The 22,873-nt window shown below is 40.8% G+C and overlaps 1 protein-coding gene across 2 annotated transcripts; it reads left to right on the forward strand.

Annotated features, from left to right (window-relative positions):
* The first annotated feature begins 498 nt into the window (after positions 1-498).
* On the forward strand, positions 499-22,562 carry NUP88 (nucleoporin 88). Of its 2 annotated transcripts, none has more exons than XM_075590007.1 (17): positions 499-794; positions 3,043-3,212; positions 5,081-5,206; positions 7,109-7,195; positions 8,680-8,853; positions 10,182-10,365; positions 10,890-11,037; positions 11,829-11,927; positions 12,039-12,129; positions 14,494-14,598; positions 15,267-15,425; positions 17,239-17,364; positions 17,576-17,641; positions 18,217-18,297; positions 19,542-19,668; positions 19,920-20,038; positions 22,161-22,562. In XM_075590007.1, the coding sequence occupies exons 1-17, from the start codon at positions 531-533 to the stop codon at positions 22,222-22,224; spliced, it is 2,190 nt and encodes a 729-aa protein (XP_075446122.1). In that variant the 5' UTR covers positions 499-530; the 3' UTR covers positions 22,225-22,562. The 2 variants fall into 2 exon arrangements, with proteins under 2 accessions (XP_075446122.1, XP_075446123.1); XM_075590008.1 differs by having other exon boundaries at positions 10,185-10,365.
* The last annotated feature ends 311 nt before the right edge of the window (positions 22,563-22,873 follow it).

Genomic DNA, 22,873 nt, shown 5'->3' on the forward strand with positions numbered 1-22,873 from the left:
TTCATACTGTAATTTATTAAAAAATGAAGGTGATTAAAAAAATATATTCTACAGATGTTATAAATGCTTTTGAAATGCTGAAGCGTGGCCATTTTCATACATGAATGCCTAGCCCTTCAAGGTGTACATTTCTTGTAATCCAGCCCTTTGGAAAAAAAGTCTGTTTGTCCAACTATCCATGGTGTATCCATTGCAGTTCACTTATATGACACCCCCTTGTGCGCCCGGGCAGAGCTAGTCATTGCTAAATGGCTTTTACAGGAGTTGACCAAGTGATTTTAACCCCTTTGCTGCCGCAGAGGCTTGCAACAGGTTGCAGGGGTCTGTGGCAGCAGGAGAATAGTTGATGCTCTCCAGCAATGTGTCAAGAGCGACTGAAGGATTCTGGGAATTAACCGACAGTGGCAACAGCGCGCTGGTCACGCTCCGTCAGACCACGTGACGGCGCCGACGTCGGCCGCGGGATCTTCAGCCTGATTGGTCTCCTGTCGGCAGTGACGTCACGCGGCAGGAGACGGCTGCAGCGGAAGATGGCGACGGCTGGGCTCGGTGATCGTTGGAGGAGCGGGCTCTCTGACCACGCGCTGTTCTCCCGGTTCCGTGACCGGCTGAGCGCGGCGGAGGAGGAGGAGAGAGAGGGAGGTAGGAAGCGGAGGGTGTCCGGGCAGGTGAGGAATCTGATCTTCAGCCTGGATGGGGATCTGTTCGTGTGGGACGCAGAGGAGTGCGCCTTCATAACCGTGACACTGAGGAGCTTGGACACGGAGGCGCCGGGGAGCGGACACCGAGAGCAGGTGAGAGAGGGAGCACGGGGGAGGGAGACTGGGGGAGGAGGGAGACTGGGGGAACGGATACCGAGAGCAGGTGAGAGAGGGAGCACGGGGGAGGGAGACTGGGGGAGGAGGGAAACTGGAGGAGGAGGGAGACTGGGGGAACGGATACCGAGAGCAGGTGAGGGAGGAGTTGGAGAGGTAGACACAGTGTTGGTGAGTAAACACGTTGACCAAAAACCTTTCACTGTACAGCAAATAAAAACAAATACCACGTATGAGCACATTCACATGTCTCAGCAAGGTCCACAAACCATGATTTACATGGACAGGAAAAGTCATTCACTGTGTGCTCATTTGCATGTAATTTCCCAGAATCCCTGGCTGCAATGGAAGCATTGTACGCGGCGAGATTATGGGGTTGCAGACCTGTCTTGAGACATGTGAATGTGCTTGTCACAAATACCACACGTGGCTTGTGTATGTGATGGGGGTTAAAACATCCAGCTGCCTCACTTCCCTGCAGGGCACTAAAAATGAGCAATAATACCTCAAACACTGTCACACTACATCTCATTATCCTTCTACCACCAAGAATAATTGAAGGATTTACCCCAGGTGTCATTGTTTTTCCCGTTTACTGGAGAAAATATGTAATTAATATACAAACCCAATGTAGCTAAATGTATCAGAAAATGTGTTTAAGCTCTTCAAAAAGGTACTTGGTTCATTTAGAGCCCAAAGACAGTACTTATTACATTTTAGATTTAATATACGAAAAGGGCACAGTGCTTGTTTGCACATAAGGATGTTACAAAAACATAGACTATATAAATGCAGACTGTTTCATAAAATTACAAAACAGAGAACCTATATGTTACCAACAAATAATATTTCTTTCCTCCAAAAGAGGCACTGGAACACGTGTTCTCTGAAATATGAGAATACGTGTTCTGTTGAATTCTGCTTTTGATACCCAAATACATGTTTTTTATGATCCAAGCTTTGACTGTGTGACCAGGACATGTCAACTTTTTGTTGGTGTCTTATCTCCCACTCGTCAATCTTTTGTGACCTGGCTGGGGGAGAGAATTATTCTGCTCAAATTAATCTGAGTATAAAATATCCTATAGCTCTCTCCCTGTAACTCCTGGAGTAAGGCAACGCTCACCGTTGCATTTATACGACTTTATTAGTTGCCTGGACAACAAATATTCGGACTATGCAACTCAGACAACCTGTCCTATTTGGTATGGTTACACCTGTCTACCTTTGCCTGCCACAAATCTATTTTTCTTATCCTTGTGAAGTACATCAGATTTGTATAAATCTGGAAGGAAATGGAGAGAATTCCTTTGGTCACGTCCCATCTGCCAACCAGACCCATCTCAGGAATTTTACTCAATGCCCTTTAAAGCTGGAGAACATGTTTTAAAAAAATAAATAAATAAATAAAAAAATAAGTGGGAAGCAGGGGGTATCTGGAGCTGAACCGTGTTAATTTCAGCTCTGGGGGCTCTCCAAGATGTTTTCCTCTATAGGGGTGTGCCGGTAGCAGCTCAGCAGGTTTAAAGCTCCAGGTCACGAGGAACAATAGGAAGCCGCATGGGATGACATCACAGCTTCTTACTGGCCCACACACACACATATATAATGGTGAAAAGCAGGGTTGCAGACCTGTCTAAGATATGTGAATGTTGTCACAAGTAATATTTTTATTTGCTATACGGTGGAGGGTTTTCAGTCACCTTTTCACCCACCATTACCAAAATAATGTGTGGTGAAAACCTAATTGCAAAGCCAGTACAACCAACCTCACACTGATGGGCCCCAAAAGGTCAAAACAGCTGTCTGTGAGTGGATTAACTGGCTTTGCATCTGATACCAGGCTGTGTTTAAAACAGCGAGCATTGGCTTAAGAGTTCCGTGTAATAATGGATTTAAGACAAAAGGTGGCACTGTACGCTCATTTGCATGTAATTTCCCAGAATCCCTTGCTGCAGTGGAAGCACTGTATGCTAGGTTATAATGGTGCAAGGCAGGGTTGCAGACCTGTCTAAGACATGTGAATGTGCTCACAAGTAATATTTTTATTTGAGGTATGTTTTTTGTTTTTGTTTTCTGCCCCATAAAAGTCCCAGTTGTTGTTCCCTGTGACTAACCCTGTTTTTCTTGTTGCGTATGTCTTTGACCAGGGAAGGAAAAGAGGATGTTCCTTTTGTGAGTTTGGGGCAGATTATCACTACCTTTAAATATGTGTTTTGTAATACAGAAACTTCTGTGCATAAATCCTCCGCTCTTTGATGTCAGTGAAGTTCTGCTAAGTCCTACACAGCATCATGTCGCACTCATTGGAAGCAGAGGGTTGATGGTGCTGGAAGTGCCCAAGCGTTGGGGGAAGAGCTCTGAATTTGAAGGCGGTGATAAGACAGTGAACTGCAGGTAAATTGCTTCATCTTTCACAACTGTTTTTTAAAATGCGGTTAGTTTTTTGAGAAGCAGTACTGCATAATACAACACAGATTAGGTTACAAGTAAAATAGTTTGAGGGCAACATGCCCAGTCAAATCTCAAGCCATTAAAGAGAATGTACATTGATACCTGAATTATAGTAAAACGGCTTTTTATATTTACATATTTAACATCTCGTTTATATAGTTTAACATGTGTTTTGGGGTATGTCGTGGCCACTCCGTTATCTCTGTCCCAACAAGAAAATATTAAATAAGGGAGAGCCAAAAAGGCAGTGTGCTAAAAACAAAGGCTGTTACTAAGTGCATATAATAATAATGTGTGTGTGTGTGTGTGTGTGTGTGTGTGTGTGTGTGTGTATATGTATGTATGTATGTGATATAGATTAAAAAAAATGTACTGGTAATAAATGTAATGCATCAAGAAAACCAACGTTTCGGTCCTGCAAAACGGGACCTTCCTCAGGGGGGTGTTATGGGACATCAGACTCCCTTCCCGCTTTGCATTCCACGCCTCTGCGTTCAATCAGAAGTCCTTCCCATACTCAGTCCAGACTTCCTTTTCTGTTAAAATTCTGTGCCGCTTCAGAGGATCATGACCACAATACAGACGTGGACTGCTTGCGGTTTGCATAGACTAGTCTAGATCTACATCAGTTGTATAGCCAAGTACTTTTTTCACACCTATATTTGTGAGCGCAAACTTGTATGCCTATTTAACTTGTTCCGATTTTTTTTTTTTTTTTTTTTATAAAATTACTACACTTTGGAGGCAGCACTTTTCTGTTTTCTTTTTAGGCATTTCTCTGTCCCACAGTGAGTAATAACAGGAGAGTGTTCTTGTGCCAGGATCACACATCCAATCCCTTCACACCCTGTATACAGCATAGTAATGCAGACCAATGTTATTTTATTTCCTGGACCATTTCCATTCACAAATTGTCTTGCAAAGGTGAAAAGCTCCTGCAGACGTTTTATTTTTGGTGTTACTTTGTATTTTGTTTCTCCCCCTTCCCACCCAACAAATCTAACATTTGCAACATTAGAAAAAATTGCCAGAAGTTACCAGAAAATCACAGGCCAGAGTGGAATCGAAAGGGATTATTATTTTCTGTCTCACGTCCTGAATTTGTGGTGCCTATCACACCAATCTTTGTTTAAGTAGTAAAAGTTGCATTTGAAGACACTTTTTTTTTTTTTTCTTTCTTTATTGTTATTGTGGTAAACAAGCAACACTGCCTTCAACTTGATGGACATATGTGTTTTTTCAACCTAATCTTCTATGTAACATACCATTGTAGGCCGTTGAAAATTACTATGCTCTTGTGCGATTCCCAATTGAGACTTGGATCCACACAGATTTGCCAACTCTAATTATGCCAGGTTTCAAAAAGATGTAAATTGGCAATTTTGCACACTCCAAATGCTTGGTTTTTCATTGCACCATGCATAGGTCTTACAAAAAACTCGGCGTATGTGTTCAATACACAGGATTAGTGCCGGCATTCACATTGTGTGCGTGAATGTACCTCAAGTCTTACTAGTGCCAATGTCGAAGCATAACATCCTGTATCCACGAGCACAGGACTAGCACACAAACACTGAGGTTTTTGTAAAACCTTTGCAGCTGTGCATGATGGAATGAATGAAAGCTAACAGGAAAGTGTCCAACAGACAAAATACTCTAAAGGTGCTTCTAGTTTGGATGTAATTAAGGTCAATGGTGTCATAAGTCAGAGATGCAAAGAAGCATCTTGTTCTTCAGTCAGTCCCTCATTGTAAATTTCAAGAGTTTAATCTAAGGTAATTCTAATAAAACACTTAATTTTTCTTCTTCAGGACCATCCCCGTCGCTGAAAGGTTTTTCACCAGTTCCACCTCCTTGATTCTAAAGCAGGCAGTTTGGTACCCGAGTGAGACGCAGGAACCTCATCTGGTTTTGCTAACATCTGATAATGCAATACGGTGACTTATGCTAAGCCTCTTCAGTTTTTCATATCTGTGTACAGTAATACCACCATTTCTGGTAGTATTTGGTGTAGTCATAATATCTGTAACACTGTTTTTCCCCGGGCATCCCTAAAGGGTTCCCTGCAAGTCTCTGGTTATTTGAAAATTGGAACAAATACAGAAGCATTTAGAATGCATCTGACCTCAGAGTTGGTATTAAAGATGGTTGGGGTTCCTCAGAAATTCACGTGGGGGTTCCTTAACCAAAAAAAGGTTGGAAACCACTGCAAAATGGATAAACTATTTTATTTTCTCATATCTTTATATGCTATAAGTGGTAGAGCCTTATATATATTTTTTAACAGGACTCCCTAGGGTCAGTTCATTATTTTTTTGGAGCTGTACACTACTGGAATTGTCAGGAGTTAGAGACTATATTCAGGAAAAATGAATCTTGTATCGTCATTATATTCACATGCATATTAAAATCTGTACTATAATTCAGAAGCCAGAGACAGAACATAAAACACAGACAAAGCTCAGTTTTAGCACATCCAGTGAAACTCATACACGGTACAGTGCCTAAATATATATGTTTAAATATCTATTAAGTAAAATGGTCTTTTAGTTTGACATTTTTGGCCAAAACTGTTGTAAGTCCCTGAGCCAACTTCACGGCAGACCACAATTCAGGTGTCCCTAACGCTAATATAAATTCTTAATAACCTGTGTAATAACAGGAAGAATGATTTATAGTAAATCTGTCAATATTAGTTGCAAAGTTCTAAGTCTGATTGAAGCCTGTGGCTCACTCCACAGCATCTTCCACACAGGGGAACTTGTTTGCTTGCAGGATGGTTGTGACAACTCTAATACAGAGTGCTTTTCCTGGTAATGTACAGGTTAATAAAGGCTTCAATCAGACTTAGAACTTTGCAACTAATATTGACAGATTTACTATAAATCATTCTTCCTGTTATTACACAGGTTATTAAGAATTTATATTAGCGTTAGGGATCCCTGAATTGTGGTCTGCCGTGAAGTTGGCTCAGGGGCTTACAAAAATGTTGGCCAAAAATGTCAAACTAAAAGACCATTTTACTTAATAGATATTTATACATATATATTTAGGCACTGTACCGTGTATGAGTTTCACTGGATGTGCTAAAACTGAGCTTTGTCTGTGTTTTATGTTCTGTCTCTGGTTTTAAATATATATTGCCATGCTCAGTAGCACTCCTCTGTGACATTCATATGCTTATATATATGTTGTGGTCATTTTGGAGGTTTAATAGGAGCTTGTTAGGTGTCCAGTATATTCTATAATTCAGAAGCCCTGTTTGTCCGGCTATACAAATTCACACGCTTAATCCCAGTGCCACCAAACTTGGCATGCTATCTAATAGGATCAAAAGGAAGAGCGTAGGCAGAGTTTGGTATGTTTGGCCCATAGCTTCGCTTAGGTATGTTGCCGTACAAATGTTCAGCTGTACAAGATGTCTGCAATGATGTCACGTGCCAGATATATAGCCTACCAGGTACAATCCCCAGTGGCTGACTTGCTTGGCGAAATTGTGGGTGGTGGCTAGGGGAAGAGGAGACACGAGTCCCAGGACAGCGAGGATCAAGGATAGGGTGGTTATTATAGGGAGGGTGGGTGTGAGGAAGGCCAAGAGCAGGGTCCAGACAGTTTATGGGGAGATGTAGGTGATGGTGATATATCTATCTCTATCAGATGTAGGGGGCGATGGCGAGGAGACATGTAGGGGGAACATGGGTGATGAATGTTTAATAACCTTTACGATCTTCTATATCAGCGTATGTTATGCCGGGTACAGCTGGTATTATATAAACGTAAGCGTGCATTCTAAAAAGTGTGTACGTGTTAATATTTCTTCCTCTGTATTTTTATCTTAGAATATACAATCTTAAGGATCCTTTGACACCTGAGAAATTTATCCCTCTTTCTAATGCAGATGAGGAAACCACGCTTCCCCATAATGGGTATGTATATTTGTATGTAATCTATATAGTTTAGATGTGAAACGAAAGGCTGCCGCCGAGACATGTTATACATTTGTTTTAAATGTCTGGGAGATTAATATCACTCCACTTCACCCATGTCCTGTTGTGTGTGTTTGTTTTTTTTGAAGCACATCTTAGTTTACATGCACTTCCTCACTTGAACATGGTCACCTCTAAATTGGCTCTGAAACACCCTCATCCAACGTGTGTATTATTTGTGTTGGGTTAACAGACAACCCTTTTTATTTTTTATTTTTACTATTCTATAAAAATCGAACTCCTGCAGTGTTAGTCACTGGTGCTGGATATATTAATGGGTAGAAAGCAATAAGGTTTGTGCCACTAATGTTTTACTACAAATTGTTGTAGCGGGGCAAGAAAACGGCACAGATTTGCTGGCCACAGGCAGTGAAAGGGTTCGTTCTCCCCATCTTCTTCACGAGTGAATAAGAAATATATGTATTGTATTTAACAAGGATCCTGTAGTGCATTTTGAATACTAGTTGTGATGGTGTTTAACAGACTCATGTTTTCCATCCATTAATGTATACGCAAGTGAAATCATCAGCAAGAAAAAAATGAAAGGTCGCTGTCTGATACACACATACCTGTGTGTGAGTGAAAGGGATTAAAAACAACTAGTCCTCCACTTGTCTCACTCGACTTCCAGCAGGGCGCCAGAAATGAGCGCACTCAAAATTCCAATTTAGCAAAACGTGTCTGAAAATGCGGTCACGCTCTTCATAAGGTGTAATGGGTTCAATTAGAGTTGAAAGACATGACTTTATTTCATTTTAGATTTAATATTACAAAAGTCTTACAGTGCTTATTACAGAAAAGAGATTACAAAAACACACACTACATAGATTAGTGACTCTAATAAAATAAAAACGAATACAACGGAAAACCTAATACATTACCAGATAATATTCAATGTTTCAGGAAGCCATGAAGTAGGAAATATGAAATTCAATTATTTTCAGGTATAGCACATCTCTAGGTGAATATCCCCCTATGAATTCAAACGGAGCACCTTTTAAACACACAGCCTTCCACCTGTGACAAAGACCAGATGTCTTGGACCGGCCTATATGGGTGTGTCTGATCTCCCATTTATGACTGACACTTTTAGGCCTGGCTTCTCTGATAAAGGAGAGTTGTTTAATTTAAATTTAATTTCAGGGTACAACACACACAATAATTAGCTCTCTGTAGCTAGCAGACTAATGATACCCACACCTTGGCATTCAGAGAAGTCTGATGAATAAATAAAATATCACCGTTGACAGTCCCACTTGTAATCTTGAAGGGAAACAAATGGGGATATTTGCAATACTGATATCTTCTCACATTGTAGATCATTATCGCTGTGTATTTTGCCCTTTTCAGTTTTATACTTGTTGTTGTTATAATTATTCCCAGAGTAGAGGGACAGATTGGCTAACGCGGGTTTGTGTTGGCAGGCGATCTTACACTGCCTCCCTCGGCGAGACTGCTGTCGCCTGTGATTTCGGTCCCCTGGCAGCAATTTCAAAGAGCTTAGTGCAGACTGGAAAAGAAGAGAAACTGGCTTATCCTCTCTACATCCTGTATGAGAATGGAGAGACCTTCCTGATGTACATTGAACTGCAGAAGAGGTAAGACCAGTGCTATTCCATGCACTGCTGGGTAGATGCCATTATCACTTCCACACAGTATGTGAAATGTGAGGCTGTGTCTTTGACGTTTCTATAGATTTATATCTATAATATGAAATATATGAAAATGTAATCTGCTGCCTTCAACAAATGTAGTCTACAGACCCATATGCAACTTCATTTTGCCTAATCATCAGGGTTACTATAGAGCAGTGGTTTCCAACTTTTTTTTTTTTAGTTAAGGAACCCTATGTGAAATTCTGAGGAACCCCCAACCATCACTTGCTGCGTGTCTGAAATCAGATGGATTGTAAGGAACCCCAACCCTCTCTACAATGCATCTGATCTCAGACACGCTATTAAAGTCTTCTGTATTTGGTACAATTTTCAAATTAACTGATAAATTGCAGGGAACCATTTAGGGATGCCCGGCGTATCCAAGGGTTCCTAGGAGCCCTGTTGAAAATCACTGCTATAGAGTATCCCTCCAAACCCATTGCACTAATCGGAGAGTTCCATAGTCGCCCTTTGTGACTTATAATCAGTGTTCGACAAACCTATACATTTGCTCGCCCCGGGCGAGTGGATTTAACATCGTGGCGAGCTTCTATTGGCCTAAGCAGCACACGTGTGGTACTAGGTGGCGAGTAGATTTTTTTTGTTCGACGAGTAGATTTTTTGGTGATTTGTCGACCATTGCTTATAATAGTTACTAGAGTACTCCCAAATTCAAAACCAGGTGTAACCCTTCTTGATTTCCTGGGTTACCACAATAACCCATGCTTATTTTGGCACCTTTATCACTTCTTTAAACATGTAATGAAGAAGTAAACATAGCTTTACCATTGCCCTTTTGTGGTAATCGCAGGCAGAGATGAATCGTGCAGAACTACAACATTGTATGGCCAGATAAAGAGTACATTTTGTTTTTTGCACGTACCATTTAATTCCAGATTTAGTTGCAATCCTATACATGAGAAAAAGCACAGAGACAAATGATGCACTTTTGTTGGCCTTGTGAATGTGGAGTCATCTGTTATCATCTATTTGCTTTGCAGAGCAAAACACATTCAGACATCTCCATGTATTTCTAAATTATTTTATTATTAACACATCTGCAACAGTCTACCACAAAGAGAACTAAAAACCAAAAAACAATACTTCGATTTAACGAAGATCTGTAAACAGATTTGTCCGGTCTCAAATACACCTGTATCGGTTATTGTGCCGGATGATTGGAAAGTTGTAAATCATCCTCTGGCTATGGGTACATTTTACTTGCACTGTGTAGGATTTCTGACCATCTCGATCTCTCTCTGTTTTAATAGCAGCAATGTTGGTAAACTCTTGGGCCCATTGCCCATGCACCCCGCCGCAGAGGATAATTATGGCTATGATGCCTGCGCTGTACTCTGCTTGCCGTGTGTTCCCAACATCCTGGTCATTGCCACCGAATCAGGGCTGCTTTATCACTGCGTGGTGCTGGAGGCAGAGGAAGATGATGAACAGATGGTATGTGTCCGAAGTAAGACATCTGGTGATCCACCAGAGGGATCTGCAGCTTATTGTGTTGCAACTTTGATGCTGCACTCACAGGCAGTTTCTTATGCTCAGAAGTTAACGGTCTAGTGCAGCGGTGCGCAAACTGGGGGCGGGAGATTTTTCTGGGAGGGCGCGGGCTGTTGCAGAGGCCCCGCGCTCTTCCCCAAGGCATTAAATTAAATGTCGGGATCGCGTGAGACCCCTGCAACACTTCACTTACCGTGATTCAGCCGGCTCCAGGACGCATGACCATGACTCTGTGGGGTCGTGGCGTCACAGTTGCCATGGTAATTTGCCGCCGCGGGTCACGTGACGTCACACGACCCGCGGCGTCAAATAGGTAAGGAGGAAAGGCACCAGGGGGCGTGCGCAGCAAAAAAAAGTTTGCTCCCCTGGTCTTGTGAATAAGGCACTTCAGTCCTGTGCTGATGTATGTTTCTGCCATGTGCCAGGTATTTTTTTTGGGGGGGGGCCTAATGACTTTTCTCTTGCAGTCAAACAAGTCTTGGAATCCCAGCTCTGATCTGATCCCCTCGCTATACGTCTTTGAATGCGTTGAGCTGGAGCTGGCATTGAAGTTGACAACAGAAGAAGAAGTCTCTCTTGAATCAGACTTTTCATGTCCAATGAAACTGCACAAAGGTATTTAGCCATAATGTCTAGTGCGCTAGGTCAGGGGATCTGAATTTCAAAATGCGCTTAACCTGGTCTTGCTGCTGACGTACTAATGTTTTGTAAGTGAAAAGTGGTTTTGGTGGTGGATCGCTCTGATTTAGGATCTGCCACCCCACAGGTATCTGCTTGTATATATATATTTTTCTGTGATATAAAATAAAACATGCAACATTAAAAAAAAGTATACTTTAGATTTTTGTTGTCATTCTCAAACTTTTATTGTTGGGATGGCACTTTTTAAACCAGCAATTCCACCCAGGAATAAGAAATTGCAACATCTATTATTTTGATATGTAGGAACTTCCAGCACACAAACCGTCTGGTTTTATGTCTGGGAGGTCACCAGGCCTGACATTTATATCCTTAGAATGACCAGTATGACTGAGCGGGATAACTTTGCTCCAGTCAATCAGTAAAGAGACAGTGCTGGGTCATTGCAACAGTGATTTTACCAGCTGCTCTGGTGTTCTCGCTGGAGGATATTCTACTACTCGGAGAGCAGAATAAAACAGTTGGATCATGATCTACTCATTTTGAGAACAAAAAAAATGGTAAAAGCATGTATTGGTAATTTTGGTTTTTAACCCAAATGTGTTTTTACGCCCTCTTGTGCTGAAGGAATTAACATAAGTGTTTGTTTTTTATTTAATTTAACGTGGTCTTATAAATTAAGAATAGTTACATTTTCTGAAATATTTTTAGGTTGACTCTTGTTTTATTTTTGTTACCACTTCATTTCCATTGTTTTTGAATGCTAGACCCTATCTGCCCATCCCGATACCACTGTACTCATGCAGCCGGCGTTCACAGCGTGGGGCTGACCTGGCTCAGCAAGCTGCAAAAATTTCTCAGCTCAGGTGCGTGATCAACTCCACTAGCCAAGGGCCTGTATTGCAACACCCCTGTCATTGAAGGGGTTATGACACTACCTTTTCAGACACCTGTAAATGACCAATAATTATTTTCAGACGAGGAAGACAAGGACAGTTTACAAGAACTGGCAACAGAACAGAAGTGCCTGGTGGAGCATATCTTATGCACCAAGCCACTGCCCTGCAGGTAAGAGCAACGCGCTTCTTAATAGCCTTCTTGCTAACGGCATAATGTAATTACATCCATATTTATAGCTATCTTATGTGGTGTGGGCACCACAGTTGATGTCATTAATAGATTATATTATACCTTATACCAATCGTATCCAATTTTTTTATTTTGGTTATGGAACCCTATAATTACATGGTGAAATTCTGCAGATCAGATGCATTGTAAATTCTTCTGTATTTGGTGCAATTTTCATATGACCAAAAACATTGCAAGAAACCCTTTAGGGGATGCCCACAGATCCCAAAGGTTGAAAACACTGCTTTATACTTTCCAGTGATGTACTAGTAATATGTATACCATATATATATATTATATAAAATGACAATAAAATTATACAACCAGTGTCGTGGATTTTCTCCCTTTGGTATAGATGCTCCACACGTGGTGGGTAAACATGTAAGGAAAGAAAATCAAAACATAGTGTATTACTGTTAAACACACATACAAACATGCAACATGAGACAGACGCTGAGAACAACAGGTGACAAATTACACACACATTTAATAAGGTATATCATTAAAAATACATAAAAACATATATAAGGATCTGGTAGGACACTCCAACTCAAGTGGGGGTACCTGCTTACCGAATGTAAGAAGGTATCAGGCAGTGGCTATTTTAAAAGAGTATCCCCTCTTGTGACAGGCAAATCAGCGGGCACCACGATGCAGGAAGGAAGTTTCTGAGGCTGGACTGCGCTGCATACAAAAACCTTTATTGAAAAATGGTTAAAAAGAGGGGGGGAGACATACCCCTGCACCTCTAGAGGTGCCCGCTGATTTGCCTGTCCCTGTCGGTATAGGTGCCTGTTCTACTGTCCACATCAGCAAAGGAGCACACAGAGCCAGTTGTCTATCGTGTATATACAGTACGTGAGTACTTTATTGCTGCCGCATGAGAGCTGCCCCAGGCATTCAGGGTCTTTATAGCTCAGGGTGACAGAGAGGTCTGGAGGGGTTTCAAGACTCCCCCTTACAACTCTCTATGCTACTGCTAGACCGTTTGCCATCTAGGGGTTAATATACATAGCCTCAAGCATGCATTTACAACACCACGTGACCTGGTCTCTTAAGCAGAAAGATTTTTATTATGTTTAAAACAGTGGGTTAAAAGCTCTGGAGCCCTGGTTGATTGGGGCCTCAACCCCAGTATTTTTTGTTTATCCCCTCTTGTGGATGGCTGCTGCTGTAGCGAACTCCTGGGCTCACACGTGTAGTCTCCTGCGTGGATAGTGCAGGCTCCTTCAGCCCGTGGCATCCGCCTCTGTCCGCAGTGGACACGTGATGATGGCGTGTAAGCTGGCAGCTGTAGACACCTCCTGCCTGGCTGCTGAAAGCGCGCCAACCGGAGCAGATTCAAATGCGGATGGATATGCGCCTTCGGTACATTCGGTAAGCAGGTACCCCCACTTGAGTTGGAGTGTCCTACCAGATCCTTATATATGTTTTTATGTATTTTTATGTATTTTTAATGATATACCTTATTAAATGTGTTTGTAATTTGTCACCTGTTGTTCTCAGCGTCTGTCTCATGTTGCATGTTTGTATGTGTGTTTAACAGTAATACACTATGTTTTGATTTTCTTTCCTTACATGTTTACCCACCACGTGTGGAGCATCTATACCAAAGGGAGAAAATCCACGACACTGGTTGTATAATTTTATTGTCATTTTATATAATATATATGGTATACATATTACTAGTGCAGAGCGCCATAGATATAATTTTTTGTCCTATTCATTACCTGACTGGGGGTCAGGGTTATATCACAGGCTGCCTGCCTATTGGGATATAGCGCTACCTATTTGTTTTCCTTCCAGTGATGTACACAAAAAGCAATATTTGACCGAAATCAACAGTATCGATTTTGTGTTTTTTATTTTGATAAAAATTGGGATGGAAACCTGTGGAACATTCAGCTTGTTTGAAAAGTTTTTTCAGCTTTATGACATGCCAAAACACAAATATAAATATTCTATTAAAAATGTCGTTGAGCAAACTTTTGGATATGCAACAAACCCTGGTTATCCAAAATGTTATCGCCGCAAATTAACAAATCTCATATCTTCTCACATACGTAGACTCAAAACGGTTGAATAGAATATTATCACAGAAACAGGAGCTGCTGCTGTCTTAAGTCTGTCTGACCGGGAGTCATCAAAGCAAGATCTGACATTATTACGCCCCAATTGATGATATTTGCCATTAATGTCAATGGCAAATAATGCATATTTGGGCGCAATATTGCAGATTGCGCTTTGATGACTCCCGCCCTAAGTCTTATTTATACTTTCTGTGTTTTTCTCCTGTTTCTATAGGTTGCCAGCTCCAATTCAAGGCTTCTGGATCATCTCTGATATTTCTCTAGGGACTTCTATGATATGCATTACTAGTGGCTATGAATGCATCACCAGACCATTGCTGTACGTAGATCCTTTGTGTAGGCACAAAACGGGATGGGTTAGATGAGAAACCTATACGAAAGTGACTTATTTAAATTAATACTGTATTTAAATGAATTTAACTTGACTGCAACCAATATTTTGTTTTATTTAATGTTGGCGCTCATGCAAACACATTTTGGTAGTGAATCCATGTTGGGTGTGTACATGAAATGGTTCTGACTGTACTTATTAATGTATCAATGTATCTCTCCCCAAGAGAGATGGGTAATATGGATTTAGTGGCGCACTCACAAATGTTTACTATTTAAAGAAAAAGGTTAAAAGTAAAGTCAATTAAAAGATTTATAACTCTTAATACTTTTGTCTCCTTTATGTTGGTGTATTACTAAGACAATCGGTTGATTACATTTCCATGATAGAATTTAAAAAAAGAGTAGAATGTTCTCTATTTTGACAAATGAAGTTGCTCCATGGAAGTACTCCCCAAATGGCTTACTAATGCAAACAAAGCAAGGTAGTTAATTATTTTTAAGTACGTGTTACATGTTCATAATGATTGTGGCTAAGACATGGAACGTATTGTAAGTTTGAGCAATACATCGTCCAAATATAAATGTGTGCCTGCAAATATAGGATCCGTTGTAATAGTACACACTAGTATTCAAATTATATTTTCTCTTTTGCAGAACAACAGTCCGTCCGCCCTCTCCACCACTTCTTTGCTCTCAGATTGACCGAAACGTCACAGAGTCCCTACCACATGTCCTGGCAGACGTAAAAGGTTCCTTTGAAAATCACATCCGAGGCATCGTAAGGCGCAACACTGCCAACCCCCTGCTTCTAAAGTAGGTCCAATATATCCATTGTATTGGTCATGCTCACTGCACTGAAACCTAAAGTGTTCAAATGCAGCAACATGATAGAAGTAGAGTATAATAGATAGTTTAAGACACTTCTGTTTTTGTTGTGGAGGTCCCTAAAAAAATAGCTGTGTGTGCTGTGCACGCGCATAGTAAGTGAAACTTCTTTGACTTTTGTCACAGAAATTGTGTTTGTGATGTTTTAATTAAAAATCAAAATACAATTTCATTGACAAAACGCAAATAAATTTGGACTTAGAACGTGCGTGCTCGGCACACATCCCCTGTATTTGCTATTTGCACTAAGCGTGAATTCCTCGTGTGTGTGTGTGTGTGTGTGCGTGTGACACTCTGTGCGTGCATGTGTGACAGTGTGTGTGTGTGTGATGTATGCGCACCGCCCCCTGCACCTCGCCTCGCGCCCCCTCTCCTCGCGCTCCCTGCACCTCTCCTCGCGCCCCCTGCACCTCGCCTCGCGCCCCCTGCACCTCGCCTCGCGCCCCCTGCACCTCGCTTCGCGCCCGGCAGGACTGCGCGCTGTCTATAGCTCCCTCAGTGTGGATTTATCAGTGTGGTAGGAGGAGGGATGGGCACAGGTTGTGTTGCCCCGCAGTGCCGGGGATCAGGGCAGGGAGGACGGTGAGGAGGCCCATGTGTGACTGTAGCTGCTGCCCCCCCCCACCCCCTGGGGAGGAACACCATGATGCCGGTGTGGGGATGTGGGGAAGGAATAGAGGGGGGAGAGGGGTGGGGGAAGGTAGTACCTCTGGGTCTCACCCACCAACTATCTCCGACCTCCTTATGGAGGGGTGAACGGTGAGGAGGAGGAGTCATGTTGCGATAGCAGGAAACAGAAGAGAGATACTGCTGGGTGTCTGGTGGAGCTTTAGAGGTCAGAGGGGGTCCCATTCGGGTTAGGAAAGGGGGGGAGGAGGGTGTCTGCTGTCCCAGCCGCACCAGCAGCTGCCTGTCATGTCTGTGCAGGTGCCTGCGGGTCACTGTTTGTGGGTGGCGGGGTGCAGTGCGGCATGGCAGCGTACGTGTGGGGGGGGACAGCGCCGCTGCCAGCCGCTTCTGCGCATGTGTGGCGTCTGTCAGCGGCGCCATCACAACTGCGCATGCGCGTCATGGCAGCGGGCACGGGCAGCGGACGGGGAACGGCAGCCGTAAGGAGCGGCGCCGGCGGCTATCGCCGTCGCATATGTCAGCAGCCGTGTGGGGGGAGCAGCGGCCGTTAGGAGCGGCGCCGGCGGCTATCGCCTTGCTGCATGTGACAGAGGGAGTGTGGGGGGAGCGGCGGCTATTACATGACGTCACTTCCGTTTCATATTTCATCTCCATCTATCCAGTTTTGCTCCATCAAAACTAGGTGCCACTAAAGAAGTTTCACTTAAAAAAAAAAAAAAAAAAAAAAGTTGGCAACTACTGCCTTAATTTCTTCCTAAACTTCTTATACATTGCCAAGCAACGAGTATTCAATAGTTTCCTTTGTACCTCAAGGCTATAATGCACCAGAGTTCGACACCTATGAATGCAAGAGCAAAATAATTGATAAATTATTAGATGCGTAATTTTCTTGAAATATATACCTTACCATACAGAAGAAGCAATGGACAGCATAAGTATGAATCATTTTATAGAGGGTAAAATATGGAAGTAGACCAATTGATAACTGCACGAGATGGTATTTAAGCCTAGATTGTGCTACGTTCTTTTTTGTAGGTTGTCTTACTAATAAGTTTGGGTCTTGTTGTTTTGACATACCTGTATATTACAATAGTTCAGTTTTTTCTTGCAGATCATCAAACAAAGATGCAGCTCCTCCACCTGAGGAATGTCTCCAGCTGCTGAGCAGAGCTACACAGGTATTTCGGGAGGAATATATACTCAAACAAGATCTGGCCAAGGAGGAGATCCAGAGACGGTAATTCATACTTATTTTGGGCGTGGATTTGTACCTTATTCAAACTTTGAGCAAATATATACACTGTGATCAGCTTGGTCATTGCTATCATTAACATTGGACTAGACTTGTCCTACTAAACGGTCATCTCTTTATGAAATTGATTAAAATACTAACATACAATGGGACATTCTTTGTTTTACAATAACAGGTTTACTTTTTTTATATTTAGGGTGAAGTTATTAATTGGACAAAAAGAGAAGCAGCTAGAAGATCTATGTTACTGTAAAGAAGAAAAGTATGGAAATCTGTTGCTCTTTAATTTGAGATGAACTAACGCACACTCTTGCATAAGACAGTAACATTATGTACATCTGTGCTATAACAAATACAAAATGCTTGACATCAACAGTTTTAACCATCAGGGTTTCGGTGCTCTACCATCATCTTTATAAGGAATTGACTGTTAAAGCCTTCAGTGCGGCAAATGTCTTTTGCGCATATTGCTTTTATTTTTACTGTCAATGCGATGGCCACAGTGATCTACTCCTTGCATTGGTTACACTAGCAGTTATAGTGTGTGTGTGTTATCACTCTAGATGTGATGCTGATAACTTCACACTTTCAGTACAATGTCCATCAAAAAGTGTGTGTGTGTCACTGCTCCATTTCCATCTATGCTTTGCAATTAAGGTGTCGCCTGTCCAAATACTATACAACCAATTCATTACAAACTCACCTGTCATCTAAATGCTTTAATTGGTTACAGTATGTATGCAAACATCTGAGTGTTCCTGTTTGGCTTTCTAGTCTTTTATCATGCTTATTTCTTTGGGAGCATGAAGTACTCGTTAACATGTTATGTGTCTGCAGGAAAAGTCTAACAGACATGGCTGAACGCCTCGCTGAGAAATATGAAGAAGCCAAAGAGAAACAAGAAGACATCGTTAACAGGTAAATACTGTGAAGAAATTGACTGGCTAAAGCTATTACGATGTGTCTGCATAATAATGTACAAAATGTTATTGCTAAATAGTACAAACCTTCATAAAATGTGCATCATATGGATGGAAGGCTTCATGCATGACGTTTAATGCATTGTTTTGAATGAGCTGATGCATTTAGTCGTGTACCTGATGGATACAATGTAAATTAAAACAGAATTGTGTTTTATTATTTCTAATGTGTAGGTTTAAATATAAATTGTTTGTGTAATGTTATTTGATAGATATACTGTAAACTAATATATTAAACCATATACTGTAAACTAATATATTAAACCATATGTGCTGTGTCAACTATTTTTGGTTGGTACATAGCAAATTAATTCTGCACCAGCTATATCAACAGACTTTCTAGAGTTTGTCAGGTTCAACTGGCGGACGATTTTGACGCACTTTTATTACTTATTATTTAATACAGTCTACATTTCTAGGTCTAGCGCAGTCCATTTCAGATTTCCGGGCACCAATTTTCTGACAAAAAATCAGTTTGTGACGCTTAGTATATAGACCCCTTCTACTTTTTTTGTTCGCAGTGTTTGTTTGCTAAAAACTTGAAAGTCTAGCTCTCTACATGTCACTTTGTAGGCGTTTTTAATCGCAAGGGTTGCTAAATTTAAAAACTGTTTGATCATTAAAATTCAATACAAAATATTGGAAGCAACCAAAGTCCACCATGGTTAATTTTTGCATTCAACATTGCATATGAACTGTTTTATAAAGCGTGAACCATAACCTATCCAGCATTCAAAATATACAGCATCATTCCATTCTATATTCTGTTCATCTGGTATTTGTATATTTAACTGGCGTTTGGTTTCTTTTATAGCGTTAAATGAGTTCCTTTTTATTTTTGTAACTGGCTTTAATGGTCTAATGTGCTTTGAGTCCCATTGGAAGAAAAGTGCTATGTAAATAAATAAAGTTATTGATTTATTTTTATTTTCAGTGGGTGGATAGGTTCTTTAATTAGATATGTTCCCTCACCCAGCAAATCATTACAGATTGTTTATCATATGCTTAAAGAGTAAAATAAATGCCACTCGTTTAAGTAATAATTTTACTTAAGCAGAGGTTGCTTCTGGTTTATGGATAACATGTCAACATGTTTTTTGTGAATATACTGCAATATTCTGACACACATTTTTGCTGTTGGCCAGATTGTCTTGTCTCACTGCTTGTGCTGCTCTTTAATAGGTTGAAGAGAGTTCTACGTTGCTTCCACACTCGGCTCCCAGTTTTATCAGACAGTGAAAGAGATATGAAGAAAGAACTGCAGACGGCTAACGAACAACTGCAGCATTTGGGGAATGCTATAAAACAGGTATAACTGGTGCTAGCAATGTTTTCCCCTTTGGTGCAACAAGTCACACCTGAATGTCAAACTATTTTTGTCAATGTTGAACTGCTGAAGTATTTGAATATTTTCCAAATAGGAATCCCGGATCAGGGAATCTAAACCACGTTGCAGTGTTGACATTTGCACTGTTTTTTTGCCAGAACAAGAGGGGACCGGCAAAATGAAATCCACGTCAACCATGTCTTTTTTTCTATTTGTTTCGTTTTGTGCACTAGGTCAACATCAAAATGGCTTATCAGCAGAAACAGATGGAAAAGGGGAAGAGCCCACGCAAGTCCAACCTCGCTCTGAGTGCCTATCAACGGAAGAGTATTCAGACCGTTTTAAAAGAAGAGTAAGCAAAGCGTATTTACTAATGCTCTTACACATGGACATAGTGACTCGTCTCTCACCTAATAGTATAAAATAAAAAACTTGGTGCATAGGGAAACTGTACTATAAACTACTTGAACTAGTGGCCACCAGGGGTCACTAAAAGCCCTATAACATTGCACTCAAAAGTTATAACATCCAGTTAAGGACGTCATGATGTAAATTTAGTATATGAGATAGGACCAAAGAAGGGATCCAAAGACCCCTTCGCAACAAACTCAAAACCGTAATTAAATTTAAAAAAAATAATAAAATTTTATTTAAACCTATCAACAAACATACAAATAGGAAACATGTAGACAAAGGGTATTAAAAATCCCCTACTGAAGAGACGGCTAGTGACGAGGGTGAGCCGGTATCCAGATATAACCTATGCTCATAGGGAAAGGTATCCCATAGGTATATAAGGTATAGCAGAGTACAAAGGGTGGATAAAAGTATATAAATAGATATACTAGCAGGCTTCACATACAAATAAAGTTGCCTAGTTAGTGATAATAGCCACCCAAAAAAGCGCATATAAGGTACATAGGTACATAAGGTACATAGAAAGGTTCCTTCTCCAAAGAATGTATCTTCCTAACTGTGTCAAGGATCATATACATGTAGACATATTCATATATCTTATGGCCATGGGAGGTGTTATACCTCAAGAGAGTAATCTCACAGGATGCCATATTACCTACAGCTCGCATTGGTATAGCATTGTAAGCATATTTACCTCAATATCCATGTGGGTGAGGTCAGATAGGAACCAACATATATTTCTATGTCCAGCGCTATACTACCTTATCTTCGAGCCCCATACACACAGCCCATCTCTTCCTGGTGTGCGTCATACGTCTGACGTCACCACACCCCGACGTACGTTTAACGTGCTTCAGGCACGCTTCTTCAGGGGGAGGAGTCACTAATGCTCTGTAAGACGGAGCAAGCTGTGTAACACTTGACACACTGGGTGAATAGGTTAATCGATGCCGTATAAGTAGCCAGTTGTAAATATGCGAGGGCTGGTAAATACAATTTCCGTCTTTCTTTTTGGTCATGCGATGTGTACCAGTTAAAATTTGCAAAATCATCCACACTAATACACTGATATTTTTGATAACCAGTAAAACATTTAAAATGCGCATGGATGATTTTAATGTGGTTGGCCCTGTAAGTTCACTGCTCACCCACAGAGGTTTAATTTAATCTTAAAACATAGTTTGAGTGATTGAAGTGGGAGGTGACTTCCTTTTAGTAGTAGGTAAAACATTTCTAAATTAAAATGTATAATTTGAACCTGTAATTTTAAATTAGATGAGCATTCATATTTCCCTTATGTGATTAGTGTCATTGTTGGGTGAAAACCTACCTGTGTGTGGTGGCAGCTGCTGTTAGATGGTCTAAAATCGTGGTACAGATCAGAATGAGTCCAAAGCTGTCCTTGCTAGTCTGTTTACTGAAATCAAGGGATGCTAGAAATTCTACCCTAGTAAAGACTACTACGCTTTATCTTGAAATAACAAGGAACTTTATGTGGAGGTAGTGATTTGACTTCGGGTAAAGCTTTGTCCTTAACAGTTCTTGCATTAAACGCGCTGCTTGCACCTGAAATAGTCTACATTCTTTTTTTTTTTTTAATCCAGTAGTTCGATAGGGGCCAGTAACCCATTGCCCTGCAATCTGATGCAATCTTGTGTGACACTGAAGGGGTTACATTTGTAGTACTGTCCATTTCAGCATCATTCAATGGTAGACCGGTTTCTATGTAGTATAATGTGCTGGGACAAAAGCACAATCTGGAAAGAAAACCACCCAAAAGGTTAAGATTTAGCCGCTCCAAGGAGTAAAATACCTTATTGGCCTGAATCTACTGTTTTTTTTTCCCTACAAATGTCCTTCCGAAAACTGCACTCGTATTATATGCGCAGCCTAACACCTTTTATTTTTCATGTAGAACACCTTCAAAACTTTAGGGTCGTATTATGTGCTGGCCGTACTATATTCGGGCCAATACGGTAACCAGCAAAAGGTTTATATAAAGCTCTAATCCTATATTTTTATTGCTGACTTTTTTTTTTTTCTCTCATCCTTTTCAGGGGGGAACATATTCAGGAAATGGTGAAGCAGATAAATGATATCAGAAACCATGTGAACTTTTAACATACGTGACCTGCACCAGTTATACAGAAGGACATTTACACGTTGTATGATGTTGCAGCAGAAGTTTTCACTAATCAACGGGACTATCACATTTTGTACTGCCAGTAGCCCTGCTGATACAAAGGAAAAAAGAAAAATTCCTGAGAAGTACTTTTCTATATTCCTTGAAGAAAGACTGGATTTATTTTTGGAATGGGATTATTGACCTTTTTTAAGTCAAATGGTATAGAATGCACAATGTTTTCATCTGCATTTTGGCCAATCACGTTTTTGTAAAAAAAACAAAAGGTGTAAAGTATTAAATAAAAAATGTTCATATTTGTGAATTTTACTAGTAATATTATTATTGTGGTGTATTTATTTACTTAAAAAAATAATACATTAAGGAATAAATCTATTTTTCAAATTGGCCAGGGATACACAGCAGAGAAATAGAAAAAAGAAAAGTATTAATCAATAACAGTGATGCTTTCTGGGAAAGGTCTTGACTCTTTTAATAAAGGTCATGGATTTTAAGGGAAACCAGTTGTCCATTCCAGAACAGAGAGGGGCTTGTAATAGAATCATTTGTTACCCAGCATTTTACTATATATGCTAAATTAGGGTTGTTATAGTGACACAACAGTTCATAACAGCAGTGTGCTACAGA

This window comes from Ascaphus truei, chromosome 3 (assembly GCF_040206685.1).
Source record: "Ascaphus truei isolate aAscTru1 chromosome 3, aAscTru1.hap1, whole genome shotgun sequence".
NCBI lineage: Eukaryota > Metazoa > Chordata > Amphibia > Anura > Ascaphidae > Ascaphus > Ascaphus truei.

Excerpts from the sequence above, each read along its gene's own strand:
- NUP88 (XM_075590007.1), top strand. The coding sequence starts at position 531 with ATGGCGACGGCTGGGCTCGGTGATCGTTGGAGGAGCGGGCTCTCTGAC. Across the intron at positions 8,854-10,181 it reads TACATTGAACTGCAGAAGAG|CAGCAATGTTGGTAAACTCT; the intron begins GTAAGACCAGTG and ends CTGTTTTAATAG. Across the intron at positions 17,365-17,575 it reads AAGGAGGAGATCCAGAGACG|GGTGAAGTTATTAATTGGAC; the intron begins GTAATTCATACT and ends TTTTATATTTAG.